The sequence below is a fragment of the Medicago sativa genome, chromosome 4 (assembly GCF_051527215.1).
Source record: "Medicago sativa cultivar Bolivia chromosome 4, Bolivia_mono, whole genome shotgun sequence".
NCBI lineage: Eukaryota > Viridiplantae > Streptophyta > Magnoliopsida > Fabales > Fabaceae > Medicago > Medicago sativa.
The window spans coordinates 26,692,678-26,711,972 of record NC_140752.1 but is presented as its reverse complement, the minus strand read 5'-3'; the positions used below and the strand labels follow the sequence as shown (position 1 = coordinate 26,711,972).

Here is a 19,295-nt window from a genome sequence, read left to right as displayed (position 1 = left end):
CTCAATATCGGAATCTATCTTTCACGGCATGTTTCAGCCATGGTCAATTATATGTAGCTTTATCAAGAGGAGTTTCTCAAAATTCAACAAAAGTTTTCATTAAAGAAGGAAAAATAGAAGGAGAAGATGAAGACTTAATGAAAAATGTAGTTTTTAAAGATATTCTTTTATCGCAATCATAGCAATGTTTCTTTTACATAACATGACATTTATACATTTTTGTTATGATGTTAGTAATTACTATTAGAATAAAAAATAAAATATGTTGAGTTCATAAATAATTGTTATATGCCTTGACAATATCCTGTTTATAAATCAATATATCAATAATTTCTATTAAATATTTAAAAATTTAAATCAAAATTATACAAACAAACATAATAAAATAATCATATGCGTTAGCGCAGTAGAAAGAGCGGACAGACGGGCACGATAGTGCCCGTCTTTCCGCTAGTAAATAATTGTTATATAACTTGACAATATTTTGTTTATAAATCAATATATCAATAATTTCCATTAATATTTAAAAATTTAATCAAAATTATACGAACAAACATAATAAAATAATCACATGCGTTAGCGCAGTAGAAATAGCGGACAGACGGGCACGATAGTGCCTTTCTTTTCGCTAGTATTTTAATAGTATTTTTATTTTAGCACAATTTTAGTATTTTTCTGTTTTTATTTCAGTTTGTTATTTTCAATTGCATAAATATAACTTCTATATTTTCCAAATCAACCCATCTTTGGAGGGTAGTTTCTTGTTCATTGGCGGGGTCAACATCCATGGGATGATCTTTATTAGAATGAGAACTCGGCGGGGGTGAGTTCTTTGGAGGTGGAGGAGACTGATGTAGGAGAGTTTCTTTATTATTTTAATAGTATTTTTAATAGTATTTTTATTTTAGCACAATTGTAGTCTAAGAGACAACTTTTATTCGTTCAATAATATTTTAAAGAGTTTTCTCAATTTCTGGTGGATTACGGAACCCTATTTTCACAAGTTTGTCGATTTCAAACTTATTTCTTTTCTATATATGTTTAGCGTTTACTAGCCTGCGTTTCTATACTGCGTCATTTCTTAGAATGTTTAATTCATTTGTCTTATTATCTGATATATAGATCTAGAACTTTATTTCTTAGAAAGGTTTTAGTTTTTTGTTTTTTTTGGCATTTTAACTGCTTTTTTTTTATAAAAGATGAGATAAAGGATTATTCTGATAACATGATGAAAATTCAGAAAATCAATTAAAATAAGAGTATGGAGATAACAAAATAAAAACCAGATTAAAAGATTAAAGCTTATGTTTTCAGGTGGATGGGTGGGGTGGTTACGTTTTGAAAGAAAAATTAAAGCTTATGAAATTGGCTTTAAAAGATTGGCATCAGCGTCACGCAAAAAATTTACCATCAAGGATATCAAAGTTGAAGGATTGTATAGACACAATAGAGTTGAAAGCCGAGTCAGTGGTGTTGGAGGAGGATGAAATCGAAGAGCTCCATGGGTATACGGAGGATATGTTCTCGTTATCTCGGGTTCATTCTAGTATTTGTTAGCAACAATCGCGGATGCAGTGGCTACGTGAAGGGGACGCAAATTCTAAATTTTTTCATAGTGTCATGACTAGTAAAAAACAAAGGAATGCAATTCAATGTCTCATGGTGAATGGTCAATTGATCGAAGGGGTTGACAACATACGAGCGGCTGTGTTATCCCATTTTTCTGAACATTTTCAGGCACATAGAAGGCCACGGCCTAGTATGGGTGCTCTACAATTTCGGTCTCTTTCTTGTCGTCAAATGGGTGGGTTGATCAAACCTTTTATGCTGGAAGAGGTAAAAGTTGCAGTGTGGGACTGTGGTAATTACAAAAGCCCGGGTCCGGATGGTATTACTTTTGTTTTCATAAAGGAATTTTGGGATATGCTGAAGGATGATGTGATGTGTTTCTTGGTGGAGTTTCATAGGAACGGAAAATTGACTAAGGGGATAAATATCACGTTCATTGCGCTTATTCCTAAGGTTGATAATCCACAGCGGTTGAATGATTTTCGTCCAATTTCATTGGTGGGTAGTTTGTACAAAATCTTGGCGAAAACCCTTGCCAATAGGCTCCGTTTGGTGATTGGTTCCGTAATTTCAGAAACTCAATCGGCTTTTGTTAAAGGTCGTCAGATTCTTGATGGGATTTTGGTGGCAAATGAGGCAGTTGACGAAGCTAGAAAATGTAAGAAGGAGTTGCTTCTTTTTAAAGTCGATTTTGAAAAAGCATACGATTCAATTGATTGGAACTATCTAGATGAGGTGATGCTGTTAATGGGGTTTCCGACTCTTTGGAGGAAGTGGATAAAAGAATGTATTGGGACTGCTACAGCCTCGGTATTGGTGAACGGGTCTCCCACCAATGAGTTCTCTTTGGGTAGAGGGTTGAGACAGGGTGACCCTTTGTCACCTTTTCTTTTTCTTCTGGCTGCAGAGGGTTTTCATGTGTTGATGAAATCAATGACAGATAACAATTTATTCTCCGGCTACACAGTGGGGAGGAACGAACCGGTTACAGTTTCTCATTTGCAGTTTGCGGATGACACTCTAATCTTGGGTGAGAAATCATGGGCTAATGTTCGAGTTATGCGAGCAGTTCTTCTTCTATTTCAAGACTTGTCTGGACTAAAAGTTAATTTCTTAAAGAGCATGCTAGTTGGGGTGAATGTCCCCGCCTCTTGGTTATCTCAAGCAGCTTTGGTTCTGAATTGTAAGGTGGGTTCTATTCCGTTTTTGTATCTTGGGTTGCCTATTGGTGGAGATGCACGTCGGTTGATTTTTTGGGATCCCCTTTTAAAGCGCATTAATTCTAGACTGTCAGGTTGGAGTTCGAGATACTTGTCTTTGGGTGGTCGTTTTGTTCTGCTGAAGTCTGTCCTGTCATCGTTGCCTGTATATGCTCTTTCTTTTTTCAAGGCTCCGTCAGGTATCGTATCCTCTATCGAATCTCTTTTTATTAAATTTTTTTGGGGGGGGAGTGTAGACCACGGGAAAATATCTTGGATTGATTGGCAGTCTATTTGTCGGAGTCAGGAGGTTGGTGGTTTGGGGGTAAGGAGAATTAGGGATTTTAATACTGCATTATTAGGGAAGTGGTGCTGGAGGTTGTTGGTAGATAGAGATAGTTTATGGTATAAGGTGTTATCGACTCATTACGGGATGGAGGGGGGTTGTGTTAGAGAGGGTGGTCGTGAGGCATCTGTTTGGTGGAGGGATATTTCAGCGTTGCGTTCGGAGGAATGGTTTGGTGGTAATGTTAGTCGTTACGTGGGAGATGGTAGAAATGCTCTCTTTTGGACGGATGCTTGGGTGGGTGGAGTGTCTTTTAGAGATAGATTTCATAGATTGTTTGAGTTGTCGATGTTGAAGAATGAGTCGGTGTTTGTTATGCATGTGTTAGGTTGGGGGAGAGATGGGGCGGCGTGGTCTTGGAGGCGTGGGTTGTTTGTGTGGGAGGAGGAGTTAGTGGGAGAACTTAGGCTTTTACTTCAAAATGTCTCTTTGCAGGTTGACAGGGTAGATAGGAGACTTTGGCGGTTGGAAACATCTTCCGTATATAGTGTTAGAAGTGCATATAATTTTTTGACTGTTAATGATCCTGTTGAAGCTGCGGTGTCTGTGCCTGTGTCGTCTTTGTGGCATCGGGAAGTTCCGTTGAAGGTGGTGCTATTTGCTTGGCGTCTCTTACGTGATAGTTTGCCTACTAAGGACAACCTTTTTCGTCGTCACGTTGTTGGTGTTGATGACCAGTCTTGCGTTAGTGGTTGTGGGGAGGTGGAAACATCTTCTCATTTATTATTACATTGTGACTTTTTTGGGACGGTTTGGAATCATATTTTTAGGTGGATTGGAGTATGTTCTGTTTTGCCTTCTGATGCTCTAAGTCACTTTCATCAGTTCAATCTCATTGGAGGCCATGCTAGAACAAGGTGTTTCATCCTTCACGTTATTTGGTTTGCAACCGTGTGGGAAATTTGGAAAGAAAGAAATAACAGAATATTCTCTGATAAAAAGTGCTCTATTTTGCAAGTGGTAGACAAGATAAAGTCCTTAACTTTCATGTGGTTGAAGGAGAAATATGTTACTCTCCCCTCTAATTATCATGGCTGGTGGCTCAGTCCGTTTACCATTTTAGGAATTGGTTAACTGTTTATTTCTTTCTGTTTTGTTTCTTGGGTTGGGCGGTTTCCCTGTAAATATTGCTAAGACTCAGTTTGTACTTTGGTGTTACTTCCTTAGCACACCTTGTGCTAGAAAGGCCTTTTTGTTGTGGTAATATATTCCATTTTAGCCTCTTCAAAAAAAAAAAAAAACCAGATTAAAATATTTCACTACGTAATTGTAATTCATACAACGATACAGTAAGGACTATCCAACAAGTTTGGTAAGAGGATGAAGCCATAATAGCACGAGCCTCCACCACTCTCATTTTTATTCTTAATAACATTAATGATACTCATATACTTAAAATTTCCATAACTTTGGAGCTGCAATATCATCTTCAAGCCCTGATGCTGTAAATATGACCAACAAAAAAGAAAAATCAGCAACTATTATAAAATAAACTAGTAAAGAAACAGTAGATTAGTAGTAATGTAATCTAAAACAAAAAAATACAAAAACAAAGAATATATTATAAAATATAAAAATAATATAAAAAATTGAACAAATAGTGTATATATAAATTTTTCTTAGAAATTGAAATAGTATATTCTATTTTTGGTGGTGATCGATGTTTGAACCCCGGACTTTGCATATATTATGCATTGTCCCTACCAACTGAGCTAAACTTATGAAGACGAAAAAATATATTCATAATATTATCCAAAAATTAAAAGTATAAATTAGTTCTATAAAAATTCAAATGTTATCACAATAGTCTATAAAAAGACTAAAATAACCACGAATTTGATGAATAGTTTTTTAGGGTTAATAGGTCTTTACCCACTGTAATATAGGTCATTTTCGGTTTTTTTCCCTGTAAAATTTTTATTTTGATTTACCCCCTGTAAAAAAAAATTGTTTTGATTTACCCCCTATAATAGGCCAAACAAAAACGAAAATTTCTTGAAAAATAAAATAAAATTGGTTTTTGTTTGGCCTACTAGGGGGTAAATCAAAACAATTTTTTTTTACAAGGGATAAATCAAAAAAAAATATTTTAAATGACCTATATTACAGGGGTAAAGACCTATTAACCTTTTTTTAATTACATGTTGAGAATGAAAGTTTTTAAGTTAGATAAACATACGTAGCACAGTTGGTGGAGGTACTGATCTTGTAAGGAATGTTAACACCACATTTGCCAGGAAGAGAAGAAGCTGCGCCTGTATTCAAACCAGAAATAGCACCAGCAGCACTTTTCAAGCAGTTGCAAGCAGCCTGACGGTCAGGTGTGGTAGTGGCGGCGGCGTTAAGTCTCTTCACTCCAGCACAGCATGCTGGAGATGGACCAGCACCACCTCTAAGATATCCAATGCATGGAGAAAGAGCACCACTCACTTGTCCACATGAGATTGCAGCATCTGCCATAGGTGCAACAATCATGCACATCACCAAAACAACACATGCTACCTTCATGTTTGCCATTGTTTTTCTTAAAATAAAATTTGTTTTTCTTGATTTGTTTGTTTGTTTGTTTTGTTAGTGTAAGTGTAAGAAGGTGGAGGTTTATATAGAAAAAAGAAGAGGTGGGATTTGGAATTTGGAGAAGGTGGGAAGTTGAGCATAGTGATGGCATTGGTATATTATTACTGGACACTTGTCTCATTATTATTCAATTTTAATTTAATACAACCATGAGCTGGAGAAAATCTTGTGTGGACCAGGACCAAGAATTTTAGTTTGGTCACACACAAAGAAAGAAGAGAGAAGAGAGAGAAGAGAGAGAAAATGGAGAAGAGAAAAGTGAAGAGAGAGAATGAAAAAACTTGTGTGTGTGACCAAACCAAAATTCTTAGTCCTGGTTCACACAAGTGTTTCTCTCATGAGCTGTTAGATTTGATGATAATAATGGACCATACTCACATTCGACCTAGTGCTCAGGTGGATTGTATAACTCTGTAGTGTGTTTATTAGTTCTTCCTTTTCTAAGATTTTGTTTGCGAGTTTGAAGAAAAAAGGAGGGGAGGGTTTAGAAGGAAAAAAAGGAGTAAGTGGAAGATATAGAGGGCACTAGAAGGAGGGGCTTTGAGGGGCTTATTTTTTTTCAAAATATAAAACCCTACTCATTTGAGAGAAGTAAAAAACTATATTTGAGAAAGGGTTTTGGAGGGTTTGAGACGGTTTATAGGAATTCTTCAATTTTAATATATGTTAATATAATATTCTTTTTTTTTTTTTGAAGGAGTTAATATAATATTCTTAAAATTAAAAATATATTAGCCATGAACATTAATTTATCACTCTCTAAAAAAATAATCTTTCAAAAAATGTAAAAGATTTCTCAATTTTCCCTTATATTTCTCTCCCCCATCCTCTAACCTCCAAACTCCCAAACAAAGCCAAATAGTCTCTTATAAACTGAACTACGCAATTTTATTTGAGATCAAATTCAAATGAAACATAGGCATATAAATGAGATAAATTTAGTCACATCACCTTAGTATTTTTTTCTTTATTTTTTTCATCCATGTGTGTTTAAAAAAGATATATTTATGTTTGTGACCAAATAAATATTTTTCTTAGATGCAATCACTTTTTTCATATCAATCATTAAAATATTGATCATCCGATCTTGATGTGTCTGTCTCGAAACAATAAATTTTTTGAAAATTCTAATCCATAAAATATTGAGTATAAATTTGTACCATTTGATTTTAATCGAATGGTCAGAAACTCGTGAATGAGTGACTGTGTAACTTGATGACTGCAGCAGACCGACATCCCACTTTGACGAGTCTTTCTGTTTTATCATTTAAACCATTTAAACGCATCTTTTACTCATCAAGTTCTTTGTGTTTTTATTTAAACACATTTTCTAATCTTTAAGTAAATTTTGATTTTTTTTCCCTATTGTCTCCTCTTCTATTTGTTTGAGAGTTTGGAGGGGAGTGGGAGGGAGACTTTTGAGGGGTGAGAAATATATAGAGAAACAGAGAAATCTTTCATATTTTTTGAAAGGGCGATTTTTTAGATAATGCTAAACTAATGCTTATGATTAACATATTATTTTTAATTTTACGAATATAAACCTTCTAAAACCCTCAAAACTCTCATCCAATACAATTTTTGAGTTCTCCAAAATGAGAGGATATTGTATTGAATAAAAAATTAACATCCAAAGTCCTCTCCTCTCAATATCTTATATTCCTTCCACTTTCCTTCCTTTTATTCAAACTAGAATGGGTTTCTAGGTGTCCATAGATTATTTTTCTTTTCTTGATCAAATATAAAGTGTAAAAGAATGACGAATAAAAATATTCTAACACCAACCCTCTTTTTATGACTATTCAAATCGTTTTTAAGTATTTGTTTGTGATTTTTTGAATGATTTTATCTCAGAAAATAAAAGATAAAAAAAATTTCCTTCAAAAAAAAAAAATATACATACTAAATAAAATATATATATTTGGGTGGTAGTTGTGGGTTGTATTAAATGAATTATGGTACACAGTCTCTTTTTATTGGCATCCTGTCGCACTAGCATTCGATTTTAATTTATTTCTATCGTATGTGTTATATTTGATGATAATGACTGTATGACTATGTAATATACTAGTTCCTCCTTAAAAAGAAAAACGTTTTTTTTTTAATTTTTTTTTTATCTATATATCATCAACTAATTTATGTAGTAAAAAGGCTTTAAAACGTGAATTAAATTGTTTAAAATCAATTAACGAAAAAAATAGGTTTTTTAAAGGTTTTAAAATCATATGTTAACTCAAATAAATAAATAACATATCTGAACTTATGCATGCACCATAATTTATTTGGAGGTTGCCGACCATACTGTTTGTCAGCAAAGCTAGCATAGTTCACCGAATTCATAAATGCCATATATAGTCGGGGGCTATTTGGCAAACTTATGCAATTTTTTGATAGATAAAATGACAATAATTTCTTGAAATAAAATTGGTTTTGTACAATGCCTCCAAAGTATTGATGATAACAAGTTATTAAAGAACAATTGGATATATTAATATGGTCATGCTAACTTGTGTTCTAAGAGCATGAGTTAAGACTTAAGAAGGTAAAAAAAAAAAAAGAATTAAACAATAAAGGCACATGTTAAAAAGATAAAATTTAAAGCTTTCATAATTAACAATACACAACATCCAAGATTTTATTTCTACTTTTGTTTTCTTATCTTGTGCCGTTAGAGCTTCAAGTATGCAGGATCATAGATTTAAATTTAACAAAATCTAAACATGTATAGGAGAATCAGAAGTACAAGAGAAGTTAAAAGACTCGGTAGAAGATCTGAAGAAATGTCAACCAGAAATCAACACTTTGGATCTGAAGAAAGGAAGTCACTTAGAAGCAAGTGAAGACCAGACTCTGAACACTCAAGCTCTGAGTCACTCAGACTCTGAGTCACCCAGACTCTAAGGTATCTAGACTCTGAGGGACGCAGATGTCTACTCATCTTTGTCTTCTTCTGAATCACGTGTTTAGTCAAATTCAAGGACAAAAGGAATGAAACGGGTAATTTTATTTGCAGCAATAAATTTCGAATGTCTCTTCAAATGACATTAACCATATCAGGAAACATTCCAACGTCTCTAAAATTCTTGCCTACGTAAGAAGTTGAAGACTTGAAGAGTAATAACAAGATTCTGCTATTTTCATTGTGCCCTTACTCTGTCAAATTCAAAAGAGCATAGAACACATAAGAATTTCTTACTGAGTTCATATCTTAGAAATTCTAAGTCTTTAAAGTTTATTTTGTTCTGTAATTGTTTACACCTCTGATTGTATATCAAGTGTAAGTAAACTCTTTTATTGGTAAAATCTTAGAAGTCTCTTTAAGTTGTTATTGCCCATTTGAAAGTCTCTTGCTTGTGTGCTTGAGCATAGGAAGTCTCTTGGTTTTGTTTTGCATATTTAAATTTTGAATGAATGAATGATTCTATGAATGTATGTATGAATGAATTATTGCAGGAATGAATGAATACATGGATGAAAATGAAGTAATGTATGTATGGAAGTATGAATAAATGAAGTAAAATAGGGAAGAAAAAAGACCAGAGATAAAGAATGATACTATTCCAGACAGTTTGAATCGAATCAGGCCTTTTGTAAATGAAGATTTACGCCATAAAGAGGAAACTTGACACGCAAGACACTTTGAGAGGCCCTAAGATCATGGATTTCTAAATGCTTTAACATGAGCTAAACAATATAGAAGAAACAATAAACATCATCAAAAAATTTAGCAACCTAATTAAACATCATAAAAACAAAAACTATACTAAGGGCGACTTCATCCTTTGTAAACAACTTATTGTTGTGTATCTCTGGATTGATATTAGGAAGACCTCTAAGTTGACGCAACGAAATCTAGAGCAATGTTGTCTTAGTAATGTTGTTGTAATCGAAATTTGATTACTGTAGAAAAATCCCTTGGAAGTTCAAGGGGAGCAGAAGTAATCTCGAATTGAAGGGTGAACCAAGATAAATTCTTTGTTGTTGTTGTTGTTGTTGTCTCATTCCATTATTTCTTTACTTTCCACTGTTATTTGTATTTTCGAAAATTCAGGGCGAGGTTACAAACCTCACTCTACGTTAATGCGCTGTCTTTTTGAAAAATTGTCCATCAATATGCTAAAGTCTAAATAAATTGTTGGTGTTTGTCATCAAAAAAAATGGGAGATTGTTAGTTCAAAATTGGTTAATAGTACAAAGCCCAAGTTTTGATGATAACAAAGCAATGTATGAAGCATGTTTTAGAACAACTGGGATTTTATAATGTATATTTAAGTGTATGGGAGATTCTATGTACAAGTGAAGTACAACCTCTGCACCAAGTCAAAGCTCTGGAAGAAAGGTTAAAGATCTGAACTATCACTCAAAGCTCTAGATTTGTGCTGCTATCTACGCTAAGTTCTTGGAAGCCTTGGACCTTGATTAGTATTGTGTCATAGATAAAGACAAAACCTTGCACCAAGATTAAGGTCAACTGTGGAAGTCAATGCTAATTTACAATCCTCTGGAGTGAGATCCTTTGTACCAAGCATCTAACTTGAGTAAATCATCATCGATTTATGCAACTTCTAGTATCTCAAAGAAGAAAAGTTTATTCGGAATTATGCAATTAAACAAAACTCCTTTAAGATAATCATTGATGGAATTGAAGGACTAAAGCTCTGATTTCCAACTCTCAATGATATCTCAACATTCATTCAGGCATTCAAAGACAAGGATTTCATCATCAACGGTCATCTACTTCATCTCTATATAAAGGACCAAGAGTTTGTTTGCATAAGGTTAGGACAAAACACTACCCTAAAGAATACATACAAAGTCTATCTTGTTTATATAAACTATTGTAATTATATACATACTCGTATATAGTATATACCTTGTATAGAAAAAGAAAAAGAAACATTTGTAAGGTTACACTTTAAGTGTACTGAGCTTCATATCTGTTTACTATTCCTAGAGTTTGTGTAAACACTATCTTTTGTTGGTCTATATGGCGAACTAGAAGGTTCACTAGAGGGAAAGAGTGAATAACATTTTTGAAATTTCAAAAGAGTTTAGCGAATGTGTAATTAGAAAATGTCTGACTTTTCAGATTCGTGCACAATAATGATAACAAAAATTAAGACAATGATTAAAACACTAAGATTTAATATTGAATCTTAATATGCACGTCAAATATCCATCATCAACAATACAATTCATAAAACTTGAATTTGAGAAGAATATTAATTCAATGAATTAAGATTAGGTTAAGTATAAAAATTGAATATTAATTGTGATAAACTTGAATTTGAGAAGAATATTAATTCAATGAATTAAGATTAGGTTAAGTATAAAAATTGATCAAAATCAAATCAACTAGATACAAACTTTAAAATTCATATACTACTAATAAAGCAAAATCAAAGAGAAAAGGGAAAAGAAGAACACCAGAATATTTATAGTAGTTTCCCCTTTTCGTCCTCGCTTTAGAGGTACGTGTAGTCTTCTTGATAGAATACGTCTCTATTAAGGACTTCCACTATTGTTAAAATTTGAATACAATTGTTATGATTACAACAAATTCTCTCGATAACCCTAATCTTCAATCCTAAGCAACCACAACCCCCAATCTTCAAGTAACCCTTGAAATTGGTGATTCTCCAAGTCTTCAAAACTCAAACTCCCATGCAATCCTCGAAGTTCTTCACCTCGAACTCTTATTTGCTATGTCCGGAGCGTGAACCCTCTTGAACTTGAGAAGATTAGAAAGAACCCCCAATTCCCTTGGAGAGGTGGAAAGACATCACTCTTTTTCCTTTGGACTCTTGTTTTCCAATCAAGTTCGTTGAAAGAAACCAGTCTACAATCCTTATAGCACTCAAGCAATCTATGACTCAAACACCACAAAGATTTTTAGAAAAAGTGTTTAGTCTCAAGAAGAAATGGAGAGAGTGAGAGGGAGAGAGAGAGAGAGAGAGAGAGAGAGAGAGAGAGAGATTTGAAGACTCTGGAATGATAGTAGCAATTAATTTAGTAAGTTTGACAGTAGTATGAGTATAGCTATATATAAGAATGATAGTTGCAATTGATTTAGTAGGTTTGGGAGTGCAATATTTTAGGCAAAAACAACGTAGTAATTTGAATCATGTAATGTGTAATTCAATTCAGACATGTGTAAATGGACATATCTGGAGCTATGGAGGTTGATATGATTCATGCAATATGTGAATCGGATCAAAGTAGTCCAAATAAATATTAATATGAATCAAAGAACAATGAAACGATTCAACAGGGTAAAACACAAGACCAGAGAGAAAACTTAATTCGATTTAGCAATTTGTGAATCGTTTTAGGCATGATATGATTCAGAAGATTGTGAATCGAATAAAAAAAATGAACTCATAAGGTCAAGACCAGAGATAGATAATGATACAATTCAAGACAGTTTGAATCGAATAAGACCTTTTGTAAATGAAGATTTACGCCACAAAAAGGAAATTTGACACACAAGACACTTTGAGAGACCCTAATATCATGGATTTCTAGGTGCTTTAACATGTGCTAAACAATATAGAAGAAACAATAAACATCATCAACATTTTTAGCAACCTAATTAAACATCATAAAAACAAAAACTATACTAAGGGTGACTTCATCATTTGTAAACAACTTATTGTTGTGTATCTCTGGATTGATATTAGGAAGACCTCTAAGTTGACGCAAGGAAATTTAGAGCAATTCTCTTAGTACTGTTGCTGTAATCCAAATTTGATTGAAGTAGAAAAATCTCTTGGAAGTGTAAGGGGAGTGGAAGTAATTCCGAATTGAAGGGTGAACCAGGATAAATTCAATTCTTTGTTGTGATTGTTGTTGTCTCTTTCCATTATTTCTTTCCACTATTATTTGTATTTTTGAAAATTCATAATACACAAAACAGACCAGAGAGAAAACTTAATTCGATTTAGCAATTTGTGAATCGTTTTAGGCATGATATGATTCAGAAGATTGTGAATCGAATAAAAAAAATGAACTCATAAGGTCAAGACCAGAGATAGATAATGATACAATTCAAGACAGTTTGAATCGAATAAGACCTTTTGTAAATGAAGATTTACGCCACAAAAAGGAAATTTGACACACAAGACACTTTGAGAGACCCTAATATCATGGATTTCTAGGTGCTTTAACATGTGCTAAACAATATAGAAGAAACAATAAACATCATCAACATTTTTAGCAACCTAATTAAACATCATAAAAACAAAAACTATACTAAGGGTGACTTCATCATTTGTAAACAACTTATTGTTGTGTATCTCTGGATTGATATTAGGAAGACCTCTAAGTTGACGCAAGGAAATTTAGAGCAATTCTCTTAGTACTGTTGCTGTAATCCAAATTTGATTGAAGTAGAAAAATCTCTTGGAAGTGTAAGGGGAGTGGAAGTAATTCCGAATTGAAGGGTGAACCAGGATAAATTCAATTCTTTGTTGTGATTGTTGTTGTCTCTTTCCATTATTTCTTTCCACTATTATTTGTATTTTTGAAAATTCATAATACACAAAACAGACCACCCCCACCCCACCCCCCCCCCCCCCCCCCCCCCCACACCACACACACACACACACACACGCCCAAGTTAGATCAAATGTTATTCTCTCTATTTTAATGCATTAATTGTTATTATTAAAACATTAATTTAAGGAGAATTTTGTGATTTTCCTCAACATAGAACTTGTAAGTGATTCACATTGATTCCTCAATATTGTGACATACTTCGATAGCTGGACAACCCTGATTAAACATCTGAAAATATCTTTTTCGTGATAGTACGAAGCATAGAATTCAACCAATAAGGTGTTTATTCAAGTGAGACACCAAGTATGCACACCTAATCTACTATCTAGATTTAGAAATATGGTAGACATGCATATGAAGTAGAGGTGGATGAGCATTGCATTAGTATGCATGATTTGCTCATATGATTGGATTGTTTTAGGGTTTATTATGTGTTGTTTATGTATTTTCTATTCACTTCTTAGTGTTAAGGATATGAAATTTTGTTATAAGGGACTTACCAATATATGAACAATGAAGTTTAACGTTGTCTTTGCCGTTACTAAATAGAAAAACGATTTCAACATGCGTAACACTATTCTCTATAGTCTTTCTGAAATTATTTTATTTTCTTTATATTTTCTTCTCTTTGATGTTCTTTTGTATTGGTCATCCCAAATTAATAGTGTTTAGAACATCTTTTAACTTGTGAGGTACTATTAAAGATATAGATTGGTTACAAGTTATTTATACTAATGTCTACTAGGACCAATGTACTAGTAATCTATATCTCCAATAATTAATTTAGATTTTTAGATGTTACCTTATAGATGTTGGTTTATCTAATAGATGATTGGTTAGGAACTAGTTACTGTATTGCCAAACAAAAACTGTAATTCAGTCAGCCAAATAGCTAAAGTCTGTATTTGAATGGGTAACAAAACATGGTAGGTCCCCAAGTATATATTGCATTATGAATTCGGTGCCGTGATTATAAAACACCGACGGTGAAGTTTGCTGACAAACAGTATGGTCGGCAACCTTCCAAATAAATCATGTGCATGCATAAGTTTTAGATATAACCTACTTGGGTTGTTTTGGTGATATTTACTTGAGATATAGAAGTGTGTTTCTCTTCAAGGTCTTATGTTTGATTCTATTCGGTATCAATTTAGATGAGTTAATTTAACTTCTTAACGAAAAAAAGTTTTAGATATACTAATAATTTATTTATTTGATTTAAAATGTGATCTATTTAATTTTTTTTTATTATTTAGTTAAAAAAATTAAATCCATGTTTTAGTTCGCTTTTACTATATAAAGTTGATATCATATTGAAATTAAAAAAATATATTTAGATTCGCAAAATTTATTTTATATATAGAGAGACGTGTTTTAGTATAATTTATTATAATTATTATTATTGCTCGCGAAAAGACTGGCATTCACGTCTACGTCTTTTCTGCTCTTTTTATTGCGATAACGTTTAAAAATTATGAACGATGTTTTTATTATGAAATTTTGATTTTGATTAAAACTGAAAATATAAATATTGGTTGCTTTCTAGTTATAACAAACCAAATAAAACATGATTATTTATTTCAATAACACCAAAAACAATCTTTATTATAAAAAAAAGTTGTTTAAGGGTATAATTGGATAATAAAAAAGTAAGTATAAATATATTCATTTAGTTTGTTACACTTTTTAAATGATGAAGAAAAAAATCAAACATATATTCATATCGTGTTTGTTACATTTTTTTAATATTTAAATTTATTCTTATTTATTTGATACATGTGTTATTTGTATTGAAAATTGAGGGCATTTTTGGAAAGAGAAAAAGACAGCCAAAAAGTGCTGAAAGTGGTAGTTTTCTTTATATATAGTATAGATTATTATTATTATTATTATTATTATTATTATTATTATTATTATTATTATTATTATTATTATTATTATTATTAATATTATATATATATATATATATATATATATATATATTAATGATTAATTACACATGAATAGAAGATAAGCAGACAACAAACTGCGCCGCTAGGCTTTTTTGAATAGCAAAATCAATCCTCATAAACACAACATTCATAGACCTAGGAGTCATGACATTATTGTAACTCTATGTAGAAGGTCAACATCATCTGGTTCTATGAAGCTAAAAGTGTCAAAAACATACTAATTGTCTGCACACGCTTTCTCATGTTTGACCACTTTACTTGACCCCTCTTTTATGGTTGCATGTCCTACCGTAAAAGCATCGGCCCCTAATCCCACGAGTGGTAAAACCCCTGTGCAAGTCCACACATGCATGTTTTCATCATACTCATCTGTACACCATAACATCTGCAGGCTTAAGTATCGATCTTTTCTCTAGTGGGTCAGTCAAGAAGTTCACATGAACCTTCTTCCCTGAATATATTGTTTCATCTCTATACTTTTGTTTGAGAAGTTTGTTTGATATTGTATAACAGGCATTTTTGTTGACTCAATACATTGGGTCTTAAAAGACCCAATGGAAGTGCAAGGTGAACTCTCTTTGGAAGTGCAAGGGGAACATGACTACTTCCGGTTTGTGGAAGGAACCTGTATAATTGTTTTGTGTCTTTCTTCTCTCTCTGTTTTTATCCGCTGCATTTAGAATCTGAACATCACTTCAGAAGCTGAACTCTATCTGCTTCTGACCAGTGATTTCAGTAGGAGAAAACGAAGAAAAAACTAACACAATTCAACCCCCTTCTTGTGTTTTTCTCACCTTTATAACTAAGTAGAAAAATAGTGGTGACGCAAATTTTTTAAGAAAACGAACATGTACTTCGTTTCTATGAAATCGTTGAACTTGCTATTTTTAAGAAAAACTTGTTTCTAACCACCTTACTTCTTTTAGTCGTGGAGTACATTGTTTATCTGACACTAGAGTCCTTTGGCTTTTAATGTTACTTTGTTTATTTTGGTTTTGTTGTTATTTTTAATAAATGCAATTTTCCTAAAAGAAAGAGACTTATTTTTTTTTTTTTGAACAAAAAAGAAAGAGACTTATGACTTTCACTAAGTTTACGAGACTACACAAAATTCGAGTAAGAAGTTGTAGGACAAAAATTCAAACTAATAATAGTACAAACCTTGCAAATAAAGAGAAAATGGTAAAGTTACACCAGAAAAAGGAGTAATTTAATTTAGTTGATAAAGAAGTTGATTCATTTGCTATATTGTGGATTAACTCTCGCTAAGTGAACACTTTTGTGAGTAATTTGTAAAAGAGTAAAAAATGCTTAAAAAGTTTAATTAATGACTCGTGAAAATGAGAGAGACTAGTAAGGAAGGGGAGAACCAGGTTGAAGGGACTTAAAATATGAATCTTTTTTTTTTTTGGGTGGTGTCCGGGATTCGAACCCCGGACTTTTCATATATTATGCGTTTTGTCCTTATCATTTTTTAGAACAATTTATTATGCGTTTTGTCCTTATCATTTGAGTTAAGCTCACGGGGACTTAAAATATGAATCTAAACCATTGCAACACCTCTTCGGTTGTGTTTAAACATGTAGAATGATTTTTATATTGATAGAAATATATCTATGTATAATTACAATTACATATTATATTTTTTTAAAGAATTAAAAATTATATATATTTATTTTCTATAGGATACGTATTTTATTATTATATTTACCGCATACATTAATGTTTAATTGTGTTGTGATTTTTAGTTCAATGATCTTTTTTATCTTTTACATTGTGAAATTTTTATATTTTATGAGTATTGAGTTTTTTTATATGATTTATGGAAAATGATAACATGTGCCCCAAGGGCATATGATAAGAAATTTAAAATAGAAACAATTGTCTCAAAAGTTGTGCATTCAACTTTATCCAACTTTTAAAAGTCAAAATTTTGTTGTTTTCTATGTAAAGTTTCTAATTTTGAATTCCTTAACTTGTGCCATAAGGGCACAAGATAACAAGACCCATGATTTATTAGATACCATTTATCATATTTAATACACATATAAATTATTTATAGATGTCGATTATACAACCAAATCATCTTATTCAATCATGTGGTTCAATCAACGACTCAATAATTCGACTATAATTAATAACTTAATGAACCTACTGATTTAATGATCGAACCGAATTTTAAAACTATACAAGACCCTAGAAAGTCCCATAGTCATACTCATCCTACACTACACTACACTCGACTTGTGTGACATTATGTCACGGTGACATTAAATCTGGGCCACACAAAGGTGGTGTGTTGTGTGGCCCAGATGTGTTGTATGTGTTGTGTGGCCCAGATGTTGTGTGACAATGTGTGTTGTGTGGCCCAGATTTAATGTCACCGTGACATAATGTCACACAAGTGCTGTCCCACTACACTCATTATCATCAAATCTAACAGCACACGGTGGTATTAAATAAAAATCGAATGATATTGGGACAAGTGGCCAATGATTATGGAGCATGCACCATACATCATTTAATATACAACCTACAACTACCACCCAATCCTGACATAGCCTATGTGCATGTTCTCGAAAGGAACTCGTCTTCCCACCTTTCTAAATTCCATCTCCAATTTTCTATATAAACCCTAACCCCTAACACATTACACTCACAAAACAAACCAAACAAACAAACAAACCAAGAAAAACAAAGACACATTTCTCTTTACAAAATTTCTTCTAAGAAAAACAATGGCAAGCAGCATGAAGGTAGCATGTGTTGTTTTGATGATGTGCATGATTGTTGCACCTATGGCAGATGCTGCAATCTCATGTGGACAAGTGAGTGGTGCTCTTTCTCCATGCATTGCATATCTTAGAGGTGGTGCTGGTCCATCTCCAGCATGCTGTGCTGGAGTGAAGAGACTTAACGCCGCCGCCACCACCACGCCTGACCGCCAGGCTGCTTGCAACTGCTTGAAAAGTGCTGCTGGTGCTATTTCTGGTTTGAATACAGGCGCAGCTTCTTCTCTTCCTGGCAAATGTGGCGTTAACATTCCTTACAAGATCAGTACCTCCACCAACTGTGCTACGTATGTTTATCTAACTTCAAACTTTCACTTTTTTATCCTCATTTTTCAAGTGGTCTAGTATTCATAACATAACAGAAGTAACCAAAGTTAAACAACTAAATTTTTTACCATTTGAGATTGTTGAGGGTAAATCATTCTTTTAATTTTAGGATCACTTTATAGATATGCTATTTTATTTTCTATAGTACGTAGTAAAATTTTATAAATTCATTTTTGCTGAAGGATGTTTTAATATCATATTTTGTTAATAAAGATTTTATATTATTCAATGTTTTTGGGAATTTTTTTGAGATTAAGGTACTACGAATCTACTTTTTTATTGGTCTATAAAATAGAAAATTAATCACTGACTAGGTTTTTTTTTTTTTTGTCATGCTTACAGCATCAGGGCTTGAAGATAATGATGTGGCTCCAAGATTATGGTAACTGCTCAATAGTATATGAGAGTGCCATTTAACGCTATTAAGAATAATAATGAGAGTGATGGAGACTCGTCTTATATGTGTCCCTATCCTCTTGTACAAGACTTGTATCAGTTTATAAAGTGAAATATTTGAATTATGTTTTTGCCTTGTTATCTCATTACTCTTATTTTAAGTTGAGTTTTAGATTTTTTTTTTTTAAATGCCAGTATAATTTCCCTCCTCCGTTAATTTAAAATAGGCGCTTAATGGAAATCTACAATGACACATAACAAAATTTTAGTGTGGGAAACCTTTTCAATGAGTGTAAGAAAAACCACGGGACACGTAAGACTCTTAATCTCCACAATAATAATAGTTGGAATACAAATATTCATCCTACGAAAGACCCAACTAAGTCTCTGTTTGATAAAAATAATGGATAGTTGATGTGATAATTGTTAATTTGTAGGTAATAGCTAATGTTGATGGCGGATAGTTGATAAAATAATTAAAGTGTGTAGCAAAATTTAGGATTCAACTAGCTGATAGATGTAAAATGATATAAAAGGATATTTTTATATGTACTTTTAGGAGGACAAGAACAACATGCCT

At 32.7% G+C, this 19,295-nt stretch overlaps 2 protein-coding genes across 2 annotated transcripts; one reads left to right on the top strand and one right to left on the bottom strand.

Moving 5' to 3' along the window:
- Positions 1 to 4,350: 4,350 nt before the first annotated feature.
- Positions 4,351 to 5,686, bottom strand: LOC146927361 (non-specific lipid-transfer protein-like). The gene is made up of 2 exons (XM_085700650.1): positions 5,294 to 5,686; positions 4,351 to 4,556 (listed from the first exon to the last, which is right to left on the bottom strand). Exons 1-2 carry the CDS (start codon positions 5,629 to 5,631, stop codon positions 4,544 to 4,546), a joined length of 351 nt encoding a protein of 116 aa, XP_085556776.1. The 5' UTR covers positions 5,632 to 5,686; the 3' UTR covers positions 4,351 to 4,543.
- Positions 5,687 to 17,877: 12,191 nt separating this feature from the next.
- LOC146927360 (non-specific lipid-transfer protein 5-like) lies at positions 17,878 to 18,856 on the top strand. Its single transcript, XM_085700648.1, has 2 exons — positions 17,878 to 18,279; positions 18,662 to 18,856. The coding sequence occupies exons 1-2, from the start codon at positions 17,939 to 17,941 to the stop codon at positions 18,672 to 18,674; spliced, it is 354 nt and encodes a 117-aa protein (XP_085556774.1). The 5' UTR covers positions 17,878 to 17,938; the 3' UTR covers positions 18,675 to 18,856.
- The last annotated feature ends 439 nt before the right edge of the window (positions 18,857 to 19,295 follow it).

Excerpts from the sequence above, each read along its gene's own strand:
- LOC146927360 (XM_085700648.1), top strand. The coding sequence starts at position 17,939 with ATGGCAAGCAGCATGAAGGTAGCATGTGTTGTTTTGATGATGTGCATG.
- LOC146927361 (XM_085700650.1), bottom strand. The coding sequence starts at position 5,631 with ATGGCAAACATGAAGGTAGCATGTGTTGTTTTGGTGATGTGCATGATT.